The sequence below is a fragment of the Protopterus annectens genome, chromosome 5.part0 (assembly GCF_019279795.1).
Source record: "Protopterus annectens isolate FY-2018-M chromosome 5.part0, PAN1.0, whole genome shotgun sequence".
In the NCBI taxonomy this organism is placed as follows: domain Eukaryota; kingdom Metazoa; phylum Chordata; order Ceratodontiformes; family Protopteridae; genus Protopterus; species Protopterus annectens.
Window position 1 is genome coordinate 1,228,709,190 of NC_056735.1, and position 22,473 is coordinate 1,228,731,662.

Sequence of the window (22,473 nt, forward strand, 5' to 3'; positions counted from 1 at the left end):
GATATCTGTGTCAGATGTGTTTTCGACTATGGCCCAGTTTGCAGTCATCTGCAAACTTTGTCAGCCATAACCTCCTGTGTTTGCTTGTACTTCAGAAAAGTAGATGCCGAACAAGAGTGGACCCAGGACTGAGCCCTGTGGGACACCACTTGTGACAGGCTTTGAGTCTGACATGGCTCCAGCAACTCTGACCCTGTGGGTTCTGTCGCTTAGCCAGTTTGCAACCCATCTTGTGATGTATGGGTTTACATTCAAGCTGATGAGTTTTTCGATGATACCTGAGTGGGGTATTGTGTCAAGGCCTTTGCCAGGTCGAGGTAGGCTGTATGGACTGCCTTTCCTCATCAATGGCCTTGGTGACTGTCTCGAAAAAGTCAACCAAGTTTAAGAGGCAGGATCTGCCTTTGACAAAGCCAAACTGGGTTGGATCCAAAGTCTGCAAGTTCCCTATGTCTTTATTTATGAGTTCCATTATGATCCTCTCCATGGCTTTGCAGATAAGGCTTGTCAAGCTAATGGGGCGGTAATTTCCAGGGTCTGTGGAGGCACCACCCTTATGAAGTGGGACCACAGTCGCCAGCGCCACTCCTTGGGTACGTATCCTGAGGTGAGGCTAAGATTAAACAGCTGTCCTAACTGTGGGTTTAATTCCTCGTTGAGTTCATGAAGCACACAGCCGGGTACACCATCCGGTCCATGGATAATGTGTTTTTTACCTTAGTGAGGGCAGTTCTCACCTGGGCGTTGGAGATGTTTGGGGGGCTACAATCCTCTGGAATAGTTATCTCTCTTTTGGGGGGGGGGAGTAGTTTGCACTGAACCTGTCAGCCAGTATGTTAGCAATGTGTGTAGGTTCAGTAATTTTCACATCATTTTGAACTAATTCTGAGCATATCTGGGAGTTTCCTCCTAGGTTTCTAACATAGCTAAAGAAGGCCTTATGATTGTCTTTAGAGTCCTTGGCATTGAAAATAGATATTGACAGAAACTGTGTTTACTATTTATGTGGGAGAGTTTGGTTACAAGGAGAAATCATTCTTTCTCCCTACAACACTTGAGAACACCAAGCCGTTGTAGGGATTTCACTGGGATTTCACTGTGTAAAACTGGCCTGTGAAGACAGATTTGCAACGTGGTTGTGATAATACGCAAGTACCAAAGAAAGAAAAGTTTTGTCCATTTCTTGCCTTTTCCCCCAAATTTCTCTCTGGGAAGACTTAAGTAGAAGATATGTTTTGCAGGACAGTTGGTATTATCTACAGAAAAAATGTGGAGGACATGTATTTAAGCATACATAGTATGCAGATAAGAACTGTACTCTTTTAAACAACTGAGTACATACAGCAACCCCCCTCCCCCCCAACAGAATCCCTCTAAGCTCCATATAGAACATACAACAACTTCACGTATAGCAGAACCACAACTGTGCTGCTGGCCACATTCTGACAACCAAACGTGAAAAGTAAAAGATCACTGTGCACTAAGTAGCAGAATACTTAACTATCAGTTGGCCTTAAATGCATGAACATAAGGCATACATGTGCTCAACACACACACCATCATGCACACACACTTAAATTATGGTAGCAAATCTAATATACCATGCAGACTTGGGTTCATATAGATGCACACAGTGCAATGTTCACTTGCAAACATGGAGAAAACAGCATTTGCTATTAGCACAGTTATTTTCCAAATAAAATGGCAAACTTGCTTAAAGTTGTTCACAAATTCGCAAAACAGTCTCTGAATGTCACCAAGATGTGAGGGAAAAGAAACTTACATATGCAAATGGCTTACCTTTCTAGCTGTCAACCATTTCAAATCCTTTTCACTGATCACATTCAAATGAATAAACTGGCAAATCTGTAGTTAGGCATGCCCAATTACTGTCAAACGTTTAACAAATTAGTAACAGGGCTTACATTTTTTTTTGAATGCTGGAGAGTTCAGCATCTTGGTTTTGGAAAACCAACACTCAACTGTCTCCTCACAGCTATTATACCTAAATTTTACTGTATGGACAGGGCTGGTTAAGCAAGCTCCATAAAAAGAATACAAAATGAATTAGGACTACATGCTGTAAGCAGAAGTTAAACTGATGTTTTATTCTTGCTCATTTCTACCTGAAAGATAAACAGGTATGTTCAGTATTAATCCAAAAGCTAAAACAACATAAAAAGGTGGCCATGGTAAGTCCTGTCACAATAAAGAACTATTCTGTCAAATTACAACTAAATAAATAAATAAATAAAACATCAGCCTTAGGTACACTGGTGAAAGCATCCCCATGCAGGGCGTCTTACCTAATATAACAATTTTTGGAAGTTGTACGCCTTTGGGGCAGAATTAGTTGGAATGGTCTGCTGACCAACTTGCAAAACTGTTATCCAAGTTTTATTTTTAATGTTATTTCTAAAGGATAAATGTCGAAACACCAGTTTTACCATCTTCTGTTTCCAGTGTGTACTCAACTGATTTTGTACTGCTTTTAGGTCAAATGTTGATGCAACACACTTCAAGTACATCCAAGCTGCAAAAATATCCATATTGTACAACAATCTGGCATTGTAACTATGAAACAAATCATTTTTTTTCATAAAGAAAAGAGAACTTTTAATAACGCCTAAACCCTTAAGTGCAAGAGATGTGAGAAGCCAACTTAAACATTCAGCCAATGCAGACACAGATGCCTGTAAAGACTGATGACCGAAGGCTCAAAATCAAAAACAATGTATATTCTCCCCAAAACTGCAAGACAGATCTTCCTACACTGTACCCAAAAGACATATGACTGAAAATTACAAAAATAATAGCTTTGTTGTTACCATCGGAAAGGTCTGGATTTATTAAAGCAGAAAACAGGCTTTAGGAATCCTCAGGGGTAAGGTTCTAGCAACTTCTTGGAGACTGTTGGCAGAAACTACTACTTTCGGGGTAAGTTCACTGCCTACAGCTACAGTTTCAGTACACAGAATACTATGGTCTGTCACTACTGGTAAAGAAAAGTAGATGTGATGATCTCTGCTCTATAAAGTTTCAGAAATTAAGACTGGCCATTGTCAGAAACTGAGTGAAAATATAACCTTAATAGAGTTGATGGTTCTGTGGCTCCAACAGACAGGCATTCTCATAAACCCAAACTGAAAGATGGTCTTGAAATGTATTGCATCTTCCACACTCCAGACAAGAAAGCACACTCCAAAATCAAGGAATGCAGAAAATTCAAACAGGATTATATTGCTTCCTTTTCATATTTCCAGAAGACTGACCTTCACTCCACATAACAACCACCACCACATTCAAAGTGTCTGCCTTTGAAAGGATACAGAGATCTAGCACTGGTTTTGCAACATTATCTGAAAACCATCTGTATTACTTTCACTTATGGCTCACAACTGATGCAAAAGTACAGAGTTAAAAAACAATATTTCTATAAATCACTGAACAGGCACAGAGACGTTAATGTATTGTACAATAATGAACCGGAGATTAAACTGTAGGAGTACGGACTGCATGCCCTCCAGAAAAGTTTAAGTCACTAATGTAAAATCAACTGTGGAAGGCTGGTGGTACGGTACATATGCTGAAAAGTCTTTCAAGTCTTACATACTGTCAAAAGACATGAAACGTTTCATCACCACTAGTTTGGATGTGTCACCATTTAATATGGAGACCACATAAGCAAAAGATGTATGTATGTATCAGTGCAAAGCACGGTACTGAATGTACTCCAATACATGGATCTGAGAGGGAGGCTCTTCACGGTCTTGACTCTCGAAAGCAGCACTCACATACAGAAATGTACATTATCACACGTAAGGACCAGAGACAGAAATTAAATAAGGATTCTGAAGTAGTAAATTCCTAGTAGCGATAGTAAGGACTTCTGGATCTGGAGCGTGAACGCCTGTGTAAGAAAAAAACAAAGAAAATAAATCTTTAGCAGTTCTGCCCATCTCTGACATACTAAACATGCAATGAATCACCAGCACAATATTCATCTGTCAAACATGGACTTTATACATTTTAAAACAGTTAACACATGAAATAAAATTATCCAGTGAAGGACACCTGTGACAGTACTATGTATAGCAGGTAACTTCCTAACTTGATTTTCAGCAAAGTACCATCATGTAGGTCCTTAATCCCTTTAACATTATGCCACTAACTGGAACTCGCTGGCAAAGTCTCACAATCAATCAGCTGTTCTTTCACCCATGCCTTTTCAGCATCAATGATAATGGAATATTTTCATGAGATCATGTTGACACTCACTTCCTTAGATCTTTTCCATCATGACTTAAGAGGATAAGAGGACCAATGATAGACACTGCATTAAGTGGCCTTAAAGCCAAAAAAACTGTAATCTTTACAGAGACTGGCATTTGACTGTCTCACTCTGCAGGTCTAGCCTAAGGCTATGAGTTAAAATAGGTACGTACTTTATGGTGTCACTTTAGGGTAACTTCAATCAGTAAGTCTTTTATATTTATGCCACTGCCCATGTAGATTTCACTACCTCTAAGGCCCTTTCTCATGACAGCCCTGAGATAGTACTGATAGTTACTGGAGGATACTTTGGACATAACAATGGGAAACACACATCACTTTGACAACTGCCAAGGGACCTTAACATCTACATGGGCTACCAACTCAGGCAGACAGGACACACCATTTTACATTTTATGTGAATAATGCACATCTCTTGGACCAAGGAAACCATCTCATGATGCATTACATTGTCAGTGCTACATATTAATCGAAGTATATGGTTTGGGAAAGAACTCACAGACTTCTGATCTTTGTGGTATTGCACACCTGCATGTGTATGACCAATCTGCTGAATGCTAGACAATGTTTTTATTCTTATGAATAAATCTCAAGCATCACTACTAACAGGAGCAAATTTATTTATTTCCAGTTTTTTGCCCGGGGGAGGTCCATTGGGCTCAGGGAGCCCATTTTCAGTGGAGGCCCAGGGAGAAAAGCTCCGCATTACATAGTGTAGTTACAGATACAATCAAAGTAAAGAAAACACATTACATAGTGTAGTTAGTAAAGAAACATAATTACAATTTCATTTTATGCTAGAGAACAGGAATAAATTCTTTGGTTACATAAATTGGTTACAAAATGAATTACGAGAAAAGGCCATGAATACCTTCCTCAGCGAAAATTATTTTTATTTAAACAATTTAGGCTAGGCGAATGCCCTGTAATAACACACTTTTAAAATGTGGTGAATCATGTCTTGCTGGGACCCTGAAAGACAAGCAGGTTTTCCTGTACTAGACGGACATGCAGGGAGTTAAAAGCCTGCTTATTAACTATTTATCTGCCCTACCTTATGAGGAGACAACCAACTATTCCAACTGGCATGAAGAAGCTGTACTAAACAGAAAATATCTGAGCACGTTCTTAAAGACCATTTTATTCAGGAAAGCTGATGTAATGATCACTATGCCAAGAAAATAAGAGTGGCAACTGATATCACTAAGTAAAGGCAACAAAAATATTTAAGGAAGAAACAGAGTTTGCATGGAGTGTAACTTTTTTTAAACAAAAACTATAAAATGTGATGAGCCTATAATTCCAAAATCCTACATACAGTAACCCATGACCAGGGACATACTGTTTCTATTTTTCTAGGAAAATTCTGGAAAATTCCGCAATGTGGACTGTCAGAACTGTGAAAATTGTGATACTCATCTATCCACTTCAACACTAGGACTGGACAGCAAGATGAAGCAATTTTTTGGCACCTTTAAGATTCTCTGAATATCTAAAATTCATCCCCTAGCTCCCATACTGCACTGCACCTCTCCTTTTGTCCAGATCCATTCTGAGCTAAGGACAGTATAAACCAAGAGGAACCACCACCTCAAAACCATGTCTCCACAGAAGGGAGTATGCAAAGGGAAGAGGAAATGTGGGTGGGTTTACTGAAAATGATGGACACTGATCATGAAAACCTAACACTACAGTATGCATGTATCTTTCACAAATTGTATATTCCAGTCTACACATCAACACTAAGACACAGACCCTCAACTTAAACCTCTTGGGTGGCATTAAGACGTAAAGTAGTCTAGAAGGAAAACCTAGACCTTGTGATCACATCCAAATTAATTGGCTTGAAAAAGTATGCTGTGAAACCCAACTTAAAGCCGCACAAGTACTACCTATTAGGAATTTTTGGAAAAGGCTAAAGAAATAACTAAAGCTCTATTTGAATGTGCAAATTTTGTTTATTTGGTGCAATTTCACTGGACAGGATAACCTCACATACTTTCTGTCCCAATCTGTTGGGTATGAATGAGGCAAACAGATGATACTTTTTCTTGTACATTTGAAGATGAACACCTAGGCAATGAATTCAAATGCTGTCTTGGGTTGGAATACTGAGAGCTCACAGGGAGGTTGACTGGTTAGGATGAATTTTGTTGCCACTTCTGACAAATACTGACTTAGAAGTACGGACACCCTGCCTTTATGAACTATGTTATATGAAGGATTGGTGGGGGAGCATGTTTGAATTTTAGTAACTCTTCTAGCCTGTTAAATGTCACAAGAAAAACAGTCTTCTACGGTAACTACTTAATACTGATTTTACCAGCAAGTACAAAAAGAAGGCATTATTTCTACCAGCATAAAGATTAAGTTCTAGTGAGGGGACAAGTTCCCAGGTAGGAAATCTAAGAACAGAAATCTAAGCAATCAAGGAAGTCCCTCTCAGAAATGGTTTGCAAACTAAACTTTCTAAAGACGCTAAAGGTAAGAGTTCATTCCTTGGTGACATTAAGAAATAGCTGCTAAATGGACTTTTAACAGTACAGCTGCTAGGGCCTTGATCAAAGATATTAGCTAAAAACTGCAGAGCTGTCAGGAACTGAAGCTGAGAAGGGATCTAGACCTTGATCAGCCAGTTTGTGTCTGCATATTTTACTGATGGAAGACTTCTGGAATGCTGTAAGGCTCTGGATCAACTGAAAACAGTAAGCTGTGCCCCCCTGACCACCAAAGAACTAGGAAAAACCAAATGGTTAGACTGAAGAACTAAAGGTTTGGGTGAGGCATACCGAATGGGTAAGACAGAGGACCTCTGTGAGGTGTGAAAAGAGGAGGCTTCTTTAGTACAGCAGCAGGAACCATACTTGTCTGGACCACAATGGGGCTGTGAGGTTGACCTTAGCCCTTGTGTATTTTGTCTTTCTACAGAAACGTCATTATCAGTAGAAACAGAAGGGGGGAGGCAGAAGAGACTCAGAGGCCCTGCTGGACCACAGCATCCCAGTGAGTCTTGTCCCAATGGCAGTCTTAGGAAAGAGTAGCTGTTGAGTTTGGAGTTGGTTTGGGGTGCAAACAGACCTCAGCAAGGCCTTTCCCAGTGGCAGAAGATGGTGTTCACCACTCAATAACTAAAAGGCCACTCATAAGGCATCAGAAAACATCATCTGTGCTTGTCTACTAGTGAGATGGCCTGAATGGGGATATGCAATGCTATTACTAAGCAGTGCACTGACTTGGCCCTTTCCCACAACTGCACAGTCTTTCAATGAAGGGGTAATGGGAGTGTGCTTCCACCCTATCTGCTGATGTACCAAACCACAGCCATATAGTTAAGATTGGAAGGGAAATGCAACCTGAGGAAGGGGTCCTGCAAAACCTGCAACATTAGGTGGACAGCCCTCAATTTCCAAGAGAGTGCAGGGTGGCCTTTTGCTGTGACCATTTCCCTTAGGCCACCTGCTTTAAACAATGACCAAAACACTAGGACAGAAGCATCCATGATAGCAGACAAGTTAAGAAAGGAAGGGACAAAAGGACAGCCTTCAGGCACCATGCAAGAGGTAGAACAGCCAGCCCCAAAAGCCTCGAGAAGACCAACCCCCTAGCCAAAAAGTGAAATCTTTACATAGGGGATCATCTAAACTCTTCACCGCCATCCAAGTCTGTATCTTCTATGACTTGACTGCATGCAGGAGTCCAAATGTTTCTCTTTACACATATGTTTACTAGGACCCTGCCATGTCTGGATTTCTGGGGAAGGTTCAGAATCAGATTGGGAATTCATGTGGCAACTATCCCTACTAAAAGAAGTGGACTGCCCCCAATCGGGATGTAGCAATACTTGGGGGGGGGGGTGCATGTCAGAGACACTCGCTCTATGTTTTGACAAAACCCTTTCATAGATTCATAGATTCTTACTAAGCTAACTGCCCTTGCGAGCCATTTTAAGCTTAATTATTATCCTTTGCAGAGACTCAAACCCTGCACCTTGTGTTTGTAAGGCAAACACCTTAACCATTAGGCCACCCTCCCAAACACCTCAAAACGCAATGGACGCAAAAGGAGCTGAAGCAGAATTAATCCAATATGAAAAATGGACAGGTAGATCATTCTCCTCTCCGATCCACCCTGGCTCAAAGATCGACAATGGGGTATCACTATTGAGTGCCAAGGTATAGACAGCGGAAGACATCTCCAATACCTTTGGAGTCAATTCTATCCCTCAAACCTTTGGCTCAAAGACTCATCTCAATCTGACAAAATTGAAGTCAAATGAGTAAGGGATACAGTTGGAGTCAAAACTGAAAGGACTATTGACTCCAATGTAGGTGTTCTGAGGAGGCTCAGATCCAAAAGCCAGACCAGAACTGAAGACACCAATGGAGGTGCAGACTGGGACAAATCCGGCATGCCCAAAGGGGGACACAGTGCTGGGAGGGCTCCCAATTTAATCTGCGTTCGGAAGAACCTCTGCAGCATCTTGTCAATGTCTACTCTGGTAAGGCATGAACATATGGACCTCAAGGATGAAGCCACTGAAGATGGCACAGAGGAATGCCTCTCCTGCTGGAAGGGGGAGTGGAACCGATGACTCACTGGCCTCAGTGAGAAGCGTGGAGGAGGCACTGGCAAAAGGCTATGGATGGTTTCCAGATCTGAATGCTTTGGAGTCAGACTCAAAGATTCTGACAGATCAGGAGAGCTTTTTCAATTTCTTCTCTAATTTCTTCTCCTTTTCTTTAGGATATTTCCCTCTATTTTTCCTTAGAGAATCTCGGTTTCTTGGTTGGAGTAGTAGTCTCGGTAGAAACAGGTGTAGACATTTCCACTTGGGCAAGAAGAAGGCCCTTAAGACCTAATTTGTCCCTATGTACCTGTAATGCTCTTGAATCAAGATAGGCACACACCTACAGAGTACACACGCAAGGAGAGTGTGGGTCCTATGAGGGAATAATGTGCTTGCAGACTGAACATTTTTTGAATCCTTGGACCTTACCCGATATAACAAAATGCACAACAACTAGAAGTAAGCAGTTAACACAGAAACAACAACCACACCTAAAAACAGAGACACTAACAGGAAAATGTGTTAGCCTCCTTAGCTAAAGTGACACTAACAATCACAGACAAGGATAAGGAAAAGACAGGAGAATTCTACTGAGCAGGGTTTTCTTTTTAAATTATATGGGGAGAAGATTTAAAGCTGTTATAGGAAAACTACATGGGAAAAAACATAAAAAAATACCAGCTACAAAGAAAGGATATCATCTATCTTGCCAAAAGAAGATCAGACATGCTGTCGACCAAGTCTTTCTGGAAGGAGTGGTACACGAGATCTGAGGTACTTGGGGAAATATAGGGAATTATGGGTAGGGGAGGAGTTACAGCCCCGGGAGCACTGCTTACAGAAAATGAGCTGAGGTTGGATCTGGTAACTCAAAGGCAGAAATGGACAAAAACAGCATCAGATAATGGTATTTCACTAACTCCTGATTTGAAATCACAACACTATGCATGGCAACTCCTTACAAGTAGACAAGCATGCCCTATTGTTACATATACTGCATCTATCCTGCAAATCTTTCTATATTTTTTACTACATATAATTGTAACAGCAACCAATCCCATAGTCTTAGCATAAACTTATAGGTGTCCTCCCAATCTTGAAACTCTAGTCACTCAAAGGCCACCTTTCTATCCATCTTACCATCTATCACCTTTCTATCCATCTTACCATCCATCAGGATAGGTTCTTCTTGCAACGGCTGGTGATTAAAATGGGATGCTACACTGGATGGGTCAGGATGGATCACTGGGATGCCAAAAGCCACTGTAGTAGTCTCATGTGAAATCTTGCTGGCGGAACTAAGGTAATGGCTGCTGCCACAGACCCTAAAACTTGAAAGACTAAGAGTGCAGGCACCTTGTTGTTAGATAGAATGGCTTGTACTTAGGACCTTATCTTCTGTAGCCTCTGTAGAGGAAGGGAAGCTGTACAAGTGGTGGTATTTAGACGAGCTCCTATGAACTCCAGATCTTGAGTCAGACTTGGCTGAGATTTTGACTGATTCACTGTAAAGCCCAGATGAGCAAACAGGCGAAGAACGAAATTTGTTGCTTGAAACAGTAGATGCCTGGTGGGAATGGTGATGAGCCGGTCGTCTAGATAGGGGAAACACCCTGGGGGCTGTGGTGAGGCCAAAGGGCAGCACTCTGAATTGAAATGGACGGGCTCCTAGCCGAAAACGGAGGAACCTTCGGGAGTGCTTGTCCATTTTTATGTGGTAATAAGTGTCCTGAAGATCTACAGAGCACATCAAATCATCTTCCTCTAAGAAGGGTAGGACAGACTGCACCGTGACCATCCGGAATTTTGTTTGCTGATCAAACTTGTTCAGAAGGCCGAGATCTAAAATTGCTCTCAAGTCCCCTGTCTTTTTTGGCATCAAAATGAACCTTGAGTAAAATCCAAATCCAGCTGGTCTGGTGGATCTTTTTTCTAGCAGTTTTTGAATTTCCAGAGCGGTTTTATCCCTCAGATTAGGTGGAAACATTGGGGAGTCTTCTTGATCTTGGAATGAGAGCAAAGGGAAAGTGGTAACCTCTGGCAATAATCCTTTGTGCTCAAGTTATCTGATGTTATCTGCCACCAGGCTCTCGAGTGCAAAGAGAATCTTCCCCCAACTATCCAGAGTTAAACAATTGGGCTCCCATTCAGGAGTGCTGGTAGGGTTTCCTGCACCAAGGATCTCTGGAACCTTTATTTTGGGGGCCACCTTTGCCACGGGGTCAGAGTCTTCCACTGGAGCTCCCCCTCTGCCCTGAGGAGAGCCAATGTCACATGTGTCTTGAAAGGACCCTCAGGATTTTTTTAACCAAATTTTGCCGCTCCTCTGGTTGCTACAGTAGGATCGTTGGGGAGCAGAAAAACATATGCTCACTGCAGACAGGGTCTTTCCATATTTTTTGCACCTAGCTAATGTTTCTCCGACTCTGGGGATGAACAAAGAAGTGCCGCCTTATGGCAATGCTGAAACCCGCTGCCATAGTCTTCCCTTTGGCTGCATGTGACTCCAAGGTAGCCAGATGGGAGGCCACTTTATTTTGTACCTCTTCAGCCACAGCTCCTGCAAGGGTATCTGATAACTCCTTGATCAGATCCCTCTGGAGCCTAGTAAAGTGTGCCATAAAATTCAAGGACCTTAAAGCAAAGGTCGATGACGCATACATTCGTTTTCCAAATCTGTCCATCGCTCTGAACTCTCAATAAGGGGGATGAACAGTGGAACTCTCTCCTGCAAGTTGTTTCTTGGTGGCTGCCACAACCACCATAGCATCTACTGCTAACCCCTTAGCCCAATGCTGGTGGTCTTCTGGCGCTGAAAGAATTTTGTCCAGTCTCCTGGGGATTGGCTCTACTGAGTCAGGAGCCTTGCAAGCCAACTGCATGATCAATTTAACAAGGTTGTCAGAAGGAGGGATCACCCAAGAAGTAGATGGGCAAGCACTAAAAGTTTGCAGGTACACGGACTCCTCACAAGTAGGGTCTTTGGGCTTCCAGCTACCCCTCTGTTTCAGAATTTCTAAAATGTCTCCAAAGGAGACATCTTCAGGGGGTGACCAAGGGAAATTCTCCCCCTCATCAAAGTCTGTTTTCTGTGACAAATTCTTCAAGGGAATCTAGGTGTTTCCTATTACACACCTTTTTCTGGGGAGTCTCCTCAGTGGGGATCTTTAAGGAGGACTCGGAAGAAGAGGGGCTCTGTGCAAGAGTATCCTGCAGCTTAGGTACTCGCTGCCCGGGTGTGGAGGTTAGTGGCAGCACTGGGCGAGAGGAAGTCCTGCAATAATACTCCAATAAGGAAAGGGTCAGCTGAGAACCTGCAGATACCAATGCCCTCTCCGTAACCTGGAAGGCAGGTCCCCCTGAAGAGGAATGGGAACATGGAACCAAGAAAGGCAACCTCAAAACCGTGGTCCCACCTCGCTCTGAGAAACCTATCCTCAAAGCAGAAGCCGAGGAACAGCCACGTCAGCCGAAAGTCCGAGAGCCAAGGAAAACCCGAATAAAGTCTGGAGCCGATCAGACGTCCGGCAGTGGAGCTACAGCCCTAGAAGTCCATTGGTTCAGATGCAACTGAGGAAGCCAGGGCAGACCTTGGAACCGAAGGGGAAAAGGCTGTCGGCACCCGAGCAGCTGGAATTGGAAGAACCAGAGTCGTACATTCTAAGTCCTCAGAGGTGGTTACAGGAGAAACGTTTGGTGGAGTCCTGGGAGAGAGAGCCCCAACTCCAGAAAGGGGTGGGGGCCTGGGAGACAGAAAGACCCCTAGCCACTAGGAGCTGATCCACCAACCTCACGTCAACTTCAGTTAGACTCCTGGAGGAACAGACAGAGAAGCCTGAGGGAGATTCTGGTCTGTCTAGTAATGGACTTGGGAGCTGTCCCACAAAGGGGTCAACTGAAGGGGAATATCTTGTCCTGGATATGTTGATAATATCTGGTTTTGGCGCTGGGGGTGGTGTTTGTTCCAATATTTCTGAAAGTGTCGTAGGTGGAGTTGGTACTGACAGGGAAGTTGCAGATGTTGGTACAGAGGTTGTTATGGCACACGGAGCAGAGGAAGTCAGTTCTGTAACTTTTAGTCTTAGACTTCGGTTCTGCTGGTGGTGTGGGAGCCAAAGGTTTATATTTCTTAGTTGCCGAAGGTGACACCGGCACCGAATGACTCCTCTTCTGTCCCAGTTCAGATTTAGAGGAAGAAGGGGGAGGAAGGTGAAGATGTGTTGGACTTGGACAGCACCTCCTCAAATGAAGACTTGATTAAACCTTTTAAGATTAATTTGTTTTTTTCTTTCTACTAGGGTGTGGAGAATGAAAGCTTGACAGATTGTACAGTCTTGCTGAAGATGCACCGAACCCAAGCAGTACACTCGAAGAGTGCCCATTACAGTTGGGCATCTTCCTACCACAACCTTGGCATTGCTTAAACCTGGTTGACTCCTTGGACTTATCTACTACGCTGACTAAGAAAAACAAATGTCAACAGACAGCACTAACACACTAAAATGGAACCAAACACACACAGATGAAAGGAACAGCTACCAACAATAGTAGGCCTGAACTACCAAAGAGGAGGTACGGAAAGTGACAGTACTACCAACGAAGGTAGACAAAGAATACTCTCAGGCAAAAAAAAGGACACACATTTACAAAGAAAGGTGAGACAGAACTAGTAAAGACAAGGAATGAACTACCACTGATGGTAAAGGAGAACACCAAAGTGTAGGGGAGAGGGATAAACAGAGAAGTAAGGCAAAGTGGGTAGAACGAGATTCAACTATAGAACTATATAAAAATCTAAGTAATAGCACAGTTGAGAAATTAGAAAAAAAGGTATGAAAAACTATGAAGATGTTACTTAGCTGGTGAGAAAATCTGGCTGACTCGTCTTGCAACAAGAGCGGCAAACGAGATTTGAGGTAATCCGGAGAAGGGTATTGTGGCTAGAGACTTAGCTTGAGAGTTTTTGGCTTAGCCAAGCTGTATAATGGCCGAGCCAGTTCTGAGGATCGGAACCGTACCCAAAGATCAAGGATACATGAAGACTGACAACATCAGATACAGAATTTATGTACTTAACATAATGCTGGATCTTCATTATCCTTAGTCTGTCCATTCTGACCTGTGGACTTCTGCAGTCAGGCAGGCATTACCTGGCAACTACGGCTACTCAAACACTTGAGCTCCTTCTTTGCTCTCATGATGCACCTGTCTCTCCTGTACCCCTCAGATCAAGTTTGCTGCCTAACCCATAAAAGCAAAAACAGGGAGGAGGATTAGGATGTGGTACTGTGGAGCAGGGTTCAGAACAGACCTACAGGGTCAACCAATCACTATTATGAATATTTGATGGGTGGGGTGTCAAAAGTGGACTGACCAAGGACAATGAAGTTCTAGTGTTATGGTGAGTACATTAACTTCTGTATCTTGCGCCATCTGTCCATCTACTTCAACCTGTGAGACAGAATATCTTTCGGGATAGAAGCTCAGAATGAGGACCTCATCCTAGAAACCCTATAAATCTTGTATTGCTTTAAAAAACATATGCGCAGAGTACTCAATGTCATCACAGCACAAATATCAATAGAAGAGTGCCTGAAGAGTGTGGTCCAATACCCAAGACTACCTGTTTCTTACATAATGCATCCTGGGTATAACGGAAGACTTTAGTTAGAATGGTAAATAAACGCAAAGCAGTTGCACAGCCATATGGACAAACTAATTTTGGATACTTCCTGTCCCAACTTAGCAGGCAAACAGGGGGTGAAAAGTTAGTCATCCTGAAAGCTGAGGTGGAATTCATCAGTATCTAGAATGCCAGTCCTGGTACTATCCTAGTTTCAGCAGAAGTGGACATGGATGGTCAGGAACATGGTGTTACTGAAGCAAATGGTCCAAGAAGGCTCTGCTATCAAGATCAATGTTAATGCCTAAAACAATGAGCAGCTCGACACTGAGAAGTACACCAAACTGGTCAGCAATGAAAAAAGTTCCGAGGACCCAGAATCGGGGGTTCAGCACCAAAATACAAGTGACAATGGGGAATGGGAGTCAGATGAGTGGATGACTTGGATCCTGGCAACAGAGGAATGGACTGACTTGGGTGGTGGATGGACACCTGATTCTGACACCTCTGGTACCAAAACGTGCTGGGGAAGAGCTTCATGAATAGGAGTCGGGCTCCAAGCCAATGTACCTTATATATGGAGAGGGACTGGAAAATGCCCATATCAATTTACGCCTTGATAAAAGATCTCATCACGTAATTGCAATCAAAGCTCAGGGAAAGACTACTAACAGATCTTCTATACATTCAGGAAGACATGGAAAGGGGGAAGGGACCCCAAATATTTGGAGAGCTTCAGCTCTGAAGATGAACTAGTAAGGAGCAACCTGAAATTACAATGGTCTCCAAATAAGGCAGTCTCAGGGAAGGCGATGTGGACATCACAGAAGCAGAAGTGAAGCCTCCTGCAACGATTCAAAACTCAGTGCTTTCTATGAGGGAGAAGAATCTGGAGCCCTGTCATTAAGTCTTCATTTTTTTTTTTTTACCTCATCATTGTCTTTCTTCTCTATCTTTTTCTCGTCCTTATCTTCAGAGCTAGGTAAGAGACCCTTCAAAATAAACCCGATTCTCTCTCCTTACAACAGCTAAGAAACAATGGCCGTACAAAAGTATCATGGGAAGCATCCATCTCCTAGCCTTGGGGTGGGATTATGTGGCCAAAGTTGGCACACTTTCTGAAGTCTTACCGATTCTCCATTATACCAATTATTCACAGTTAACAACAAAGGAACCAGGAAGAAAATAGAACACAAAGTACCAAAAACAGACTAATTAGCTAATAAAAGGAAGAAAAAAATGCCAAGAATCTGGGACTAACCTGCACCCACCTATCCACATGAGTAGGGAAAAAAGTTTTTTTTTTTTGTTTGTTTAAGGTCAGTAATCCGAAAGAATAACAGGATAAAATTTATGAACAAATTGAAGTTTAACAGTGATACTTGGACTCAGATAAAAATATCAGTAAAGATTGCTTTGCTTCAAGTACTGACAGAATACATAAGAGTTTCTTATGCGGCAAACAAGATCTGAGAAATACAGGAGAGACAGGAGCATCATGGAAACAGGGAAAGTAGAGTTTCAGAGCAGCTGAAGTTGCTGGGGCAGATCTGCCTGATGGTGATATCCTACAGGTCAAACTGGACAGACAGCATAACAGAAGATCTAATTTTGCCCTGCTTCATCTAGTAATTTATGCAACTGCTGCATGAATACATTTTTCTTCAATATCACAACTCTGCTACTGGACATATGTAAATTGAGATTATGAAAAATTACCCTATCTTTATTTTGTAGTCTGACTGATGTGAGTCTGTCATTAATTCTAATGACAACCCTAAATGCCTCCTAGGGATATGTCTCTCAATTCTCACACCTTTTTTAGTCTGCCCTCCCTCTGAAAGTACAGTTTTATACCTACCATAAATATAGATGTTCGAGTGCTAATACAGCTGCAGTCATAACAGATGGGTTCTCCTGCCGTCAGGCGGGTCCTCGGTCGGCTGAATTCCAAAGTCTAGTTCCGGCGTCGGTTGTCGTCGCTTCTTCCCTGACGTCAGTGCGACAGGGGTATAAAGGAACCAGCCAACGCCATTTTCTTCAGTTTTTCTTGCCCCAGATGTCAGGTGCCCCCAGAAGGAAGGCAATACATAAATTTGTGTAATAAAGCAATGCAATATAATCAAAATACAGTAGTTGCAAGCAAATACACCATAAATGAATACCCCAATCAGGTTGTATGAGGATGTGTTAGCCAATAGGCCTGTCCCAAGAGGGGAAGGAGGGAGGGAGACCTGGACTGCAGCTGTATTAGCACTCGAACATCTACATTTATGGTAGGTACAAAACTGTACTATGTTCATCGTGCATACAGCTGCAGTCATAACAGATGGGTAGAATCCCAAAGCTAAGAAAGGGGTGGTAGGCACTAGGTGGAACTAGGAGGAGCCAGGATGCCCTGCAAGACTGCAGTGGCAAAGCCTGCTCTAGTTTTGGAGTATAATGGTAGGTGGTAGTGCTTGGAGAAGGTATGCACAGAACTCCAAGTGGCTGCTTCCAAAATATATTTGGTAGGAACTCCTCTGAGAAAAGCTGCAGAGGTAGCTGTGGCCCTTGTGGAGTGAGATCTGATGCCTGTAGGTACAGTTTTGCCATGAAAAGAATAGCAAAAGCGTATGCAGTGGGCTATCCATTTTGAGATTGTCTGTTTGGAAATTGGCTTTCCTTGAGCTCCTACAGCATAGGACACAAAGAGCTGTTCTGATTTTCTGAAAGGCTTTGTTCTGTTCAAATAATAACGCAGTTGTCTGTGGATGTCCAAGGAATGTAGTAATCTCTCCCCTTTGTTTTGAGGATTAGGATAAAAGGTAGGTAAGTGTATAGCCTGATTCAAAGCTACCCTGGATACCACTTTAGGCATAAAGGACGGGTTGGTTCATAAGGAAACTCTGTCCTGATGGAAGATGATAAAAGGCTGCACAGCCATGAGAGCTTGTAGTTCTGAAACTCTACGAGCTGAGGTAATAGCCAGAAGGAAAGTTGTTTTCCAGGACAAATATTGCAAATCTGATGAGGCAGCTGGCTCAAAGGGAGGCAAGGTCAGTTTTTCCAGAATGAAAGTGAGATCCCAAGCAGGTATTGGTTGTTTCCTTGGGGGTCTTAGATTCTTAGCCCCTCTGAGGAACTGTCTTAAGAGAGGGTGAGAGAATAAGGGTGGATCAGTGTTGTATTCTGCAGAAATGGCTGAGGCATGGATTTTGATGGAGGAGAATGAAAGTCCACTGCTTAGCAGCTCAGCTAGATACTGTAGTATTTGAGGTAAATTCAGTTTTCCAGGATCCTGGCCCTTTTTCTCATTCCAGACACAAAACCGTTTCCATTTTGCGGAGTAAGCTTTTCTAGTTGACGGCCTTCTGGCCTCCAAAATGACATCCTGCACCTCCTTGGAGAGTAGGGTCTGTTGTGATGCTAAGGAATCTTCCATGCGGCTAGATTGAGTGTTTTTAGCTGGCTGTGAAGAGTTTTGAAGCTGTGCTGAGTCAGGAGAAGAGGCATTAGAGGCAGGGTCCATGGTGGGGAATGCGTCAGGCTCCTCAGGAGTGGGTACCAGTGTTGTCTTGGCCAGTCTGGAGCAATGAGAATCATCTTTGGTCTGTCTGCTCTGGTTTTTCATAGAACTTTGGGCAGCAGAGGAAGAGGTGGGAAGGCATAAACTGTCATTGATGTCCAACTGAAAGAGAGAGCGTCCACTCTCCAGGCCTTTGGATGGAAAATCCTTGAGCAGAATTTTGTTAATTGGTGATTTTTGTGGGAGGCAAAGAGATCTATGTCTGGCCTTCCCCATGCTTGGATTATTTCTGTAAAAACTTTTGGATGCAACTTCCATTCGTGTGGATCTGTCATATTTCTGCTTAGGTTGTCTGCCAGCGTGTTTTCCTTGCCTGGCAAGTACTGTGCTTGTAGTTCGATTTGTAAGTCCATGGCCATGTTCCAAAGTGACATGGCCAGTCTGCATAGGGGTATGAATGTGTTCCTCCCTGTTTGTTTATGTACCACATAACTGTGGTGTTGTCCGTTCTTATCAATAGTTGACCTGGTTGCAGAAGGTCTTTGAAAGCTATAATAGCATTTATTACTGCTAGCATTTCCTTTTGATTGATGTGAAGGTGCTTTTCTTTTTGGGACCATTTGCTCTGAATGCACCGATCTGTCATGTGCGTCCCCCAGGCGTAGTCCGAGGCGTCTGTTGTGATGACTTGATTTGCTTGAGGCTTGCTGAATGGAAGACCTGTGTTTGTTTGGCATGCTTGAGCCCACCACAGAAATTCCTTTTGTAGACATGGGATTAGTGGTATTATTGTTTCCAAACTGTGGCTGTGTTGAGACCATAGGTTTTTCAGGTACCATTGAAGTTTCCTGATATGCAGCTTTGCACATGGGATTAGTAAGATGCAAGATGCCATGAATCCCAGAGCCTGCAGGATTTTCCTTGCAGTCAGCCTGGTGCAATTTGCTAGTGCTCTGAAGTATTGAGTTAGTTGCCCCTGCTTCTCTGGCGTGAGTTAGGCCATCTGGGTGTTTGTGTCCAAGTTGGCACCCAGGAAAATTATCTTCCGAGAGGGTATTAGCCTTGATTTCTTTTAGTTGACTGTGTATCCCAGAGAGTTCAACAACATTATTACATAAGCCAGATGTTTCAGAAGAATGTGCTTGCTGTCCGCTTGGATCAGGCAGTCGTGCAAATAGGGGTATATTTGTATCCCTTGAAGTCTGCAGTAGGCAATTACTGATGCCAGGCATTTCGTGAATACTCTGGGCGCAGTAGATAAGCCAAAGGGCAATGCAGAGAACTGATAATGGGTTGAACCTGCAAGAAATCTGAGGTATCTTCTGCAATTTTGTCTGATTGGGACATGCAGGTATGCCTCCTTGAGGTCCAATGTTACCAGCCAAGACTCCTTGCCCAGCATGGGAAGAAGCTGCTGTAGAGTGAGCATCTTGAATTTTGGTGCAGTAGAAATGTGTTTAGGATGGATAGGTCCAAAATAGGTCTCCAATCTTTTCCCTTCCTTGGTACCAGGAATAGTCTGGAATAAAAACCTTGACCTTGTTCGTGCGTAGGTACCTCTTGAATAGATTTCATGTCTATGAGATCTGTAATTTGCCTTTGTGCCTCTGCCCTTTGACTGTGTGGCAGGTTTGGCATGCCTCTCATTTTTGGAAGGGTGTGAAAATGGAATCTGTAGCCTCTGTTTATAATGTCCAGGATCCATTTGTCTTTTGTGATAATATGCCAATTTTTTGAAAATAATGCCAGCTTTCCTCCTAAGGGGGCTGCCATTTGAGTCTTGCTTGGCATGCAAAGGGGAAAGTCATTGGGCTTGCTTTCTGAATGATTGCGAGTTATCCTTACCACCTCTTTGTGTAGGAGCTTGCCATTGTCTGCCTCTAAACGATCCTTGGGATTGTCCTCTGCCCCTCACGGGCCTGTATCTACCTCTTTGGAGTCTGTCCGTGGCTGGAAAGGACCAATTTTTGGAAGCCCAATTTCTACTGAAAGCGTGGGGTTGTACCTGTAGAAAATCTTTCACAGTTTGCATTGATTTAGCCTTTTCCTCCATTTTCCTTAACACCTCCTCAGCATTAGCACCAAATAATACATCCTTTTGTAGAGGGGCATCTAGTAATTTAGCTTTGACATGATCAGGCAAGGTTTGTTCCTTGAGCCAGGCATGTCTACGTATGACTGATCCTGTAACAGCAGCTCTACATGAGGCCTCTAGAGCATCAAAACCACATTGTAAGGTATGCTTACCCACTTGTTCTGCACTATGCATCAAATCCTGCAACTCCTTCAAGTCTGGTTGTTCAGGTTGTGACATTTTACTTTTCAATTGTGATAACAAAAACTGTTGGTATTTTAGCATATGGAACTGACAGTTTAAGGCCCTCATGGTTAAGGTAGCCGAGGTATATACCTTTTTCCCCCACCTTTCTAAGGATCTGGAATCTCTCTCGGAAGGTAATGGATTTTTAGCAGTGGAGGCCTTAATTCCCTTGGGGCCCTGTGAGATGGTTTCTGGGTCAGCAGCATGGGTTTTGTATAGAAATTGGTGCGAGTCAGGAACCCTGTAGTACCTGTCAGGCTTGACTGGGGCTGGAGGCAGAGAGTCCGGGTTAAGGCAGGCCTCCGAGTAAACATCATCTAGGATGTCCAAGACAGGAGGTATAGCCAGAGGCCTGTGCTGAGGTAGCAAGAGAAATTCCCTAAGCCTTTTCTTGGAATCTGAATAATCTTGGCCTTCCCAGTGGAAGTGTTCCCTTAAGGTATGCAAAGTTTCCCCAAATGAGTAATCCTCTGGGGGGATACAGAAGGAATGGACTCCTCCGCATCAGAGTCTTCAAAAGGGGAGTAAGAATGTTCCTGATCATCAGAGTGCTCAGAAATAATGGAGCCCTGATCAGATGAGGGGGATTCTTCCTCCACTCTGGGCCTTTTGTCCGGTGGGGGTTGAGAACCCCTGATAAGAGTAATTAAATCCTCAGCCATTTTAAGCATCTGTTTTTTAGGCATGGGGCCTGGAGATGGGCCCTGTTGTAGCTTGTCTCTTAGAATGCATGGCTGCTTTAGACTTAGAGAAAGCCTTGATGGAAAAAGAAGAGGAAGGTCTGAAGACAACTTGAGTGGAGGTAGACCTGTCCACATTTTGAGGTTCAACGTCAAGAGTGGCTTCGGTATCTGTAGTCGGGGTGTGGGCCGAAGAGCCTGCGACCTCGGGCACAGGAGACACCGCCAATGAAGTGTCGTCGGTAGTCAGGGGCTGCGTAGGCGCCTCGCTGAGAACCAGACCACGTGTAGTCGGCTTTGGCGTGGTGTCGGTAGAGGCCGCGGACCTCGTGTGTCGGTCCTTATCTTTGCGTATTTAGACAGAACTGGAGTCAGAGTTTCCGACGACATAATATAGTTAAATGTTTTTCCAAAATAATGCTGGGCGAACTCCGCCCGACGCTTAATGGTGTGTTTGTTGAATGTAGCACAAAAGCGACAGACCGAGACGTCGTGGTCTGGGCCTAAACAAGGTATACAGAGGGAATGGAAATCCTTATGCGGTATTTGCTTCCCACATGAAATACAATTATTAACTTTGTCTGACATTGGTCTGAGGCAAGAAAAGTTTCCCCAACGGGGTACTTAGCTTTCAAGAAGACTTCAGTTTCAAAATTTTCGTAATTTCAGGAGCTGGCCGACCGGCACTTGCGAACTGCTTCTGCTTCGGGCACCGCGCGGCAAGAAAGACTGAAGAAAATGGTGTCGGCTGGTTCCTTTATACCCCTGTCGCACTGACGTCAGGGAAGAAGCGACGACAACCGACGCCGGACCTAGACTTTGGAATTCAGCCGACCGAGGACCCGCCTGACGGCAGGAGAACCCATCTGTTATGACTGCAGCTGTATGCACGATGAACATCAGCAGACTTTAGATCCCAAGGCAACGGGCTTTGCTTCCATCTGGTCTCATGGATACACAGCATGTCCGGTGTCCTCTTTATCCTCATTTTGTCCCCTTCCAAGCTGCATCCTATCAGTGAACTTATATTCAGTGTAGAAACGCTTAGTGCATTTTTGGCAGGTTGCATGGAATGCAGGTTGCATGCTTTTTATGTCCATCTTATTCTTAAATGGTAACCCATGCCAGGCAACTGGACACTGGTCAACAGGTGCACAGACCCCTCCTGCCAGTTAGCATAGGCCCCTGGCATAGATTGGAGTAGGCCTTTAAATAACCCATGTCCATTTTTATGGCAATAGTCAACATGATCAAATCATCTACAGCAAATGTTTACATTGCCAGACAGTCTGATATCTGCATTCTCCCAGCTGGTGCCTAAAGCAGTTGGTCTACACAACTCTTCCTTCAAAATGCACCGACTAGAGTCTGTGCTGCTGCCCATGACTAAGTTCTGGGTGCACTCTGTTGGCATACCTGTAGTTCAACTGGGAAGGCTAGAATTGAAGTGAGTACCTTTCATCCTTGAGTAGAAAACACCTG

The 22,473-nt window shown here is 43.4% G+C and overlaps 1 protein-coding gene across 1 annotated transcript in view; it reads right to left on the reverse strand.

Moving 5' to 3' along the window:
* Positions 1-1,003: 1,003 nt before the first annotated feature.
* The window catches only part of LOC122801610 (CLK4 associating serine/arginine rich protein), a 1,938,306-nt gene continuing 1,916,836 nt past the window's right edge, over positions 1,004-22,473 (reverse strand). Inside the window, exon 21 of the mRNA XM_044071085.1 lies at positions 1,004-3,910. Coding sequence (XP_043927020.1) covers positions 3,868-3,910 — 43 coding nt within the window. The 3' untranslated portion in view covers positions 1,004-3,867. The remainder of the gene's footprint in view (positions 3,911-22,473) is intronic.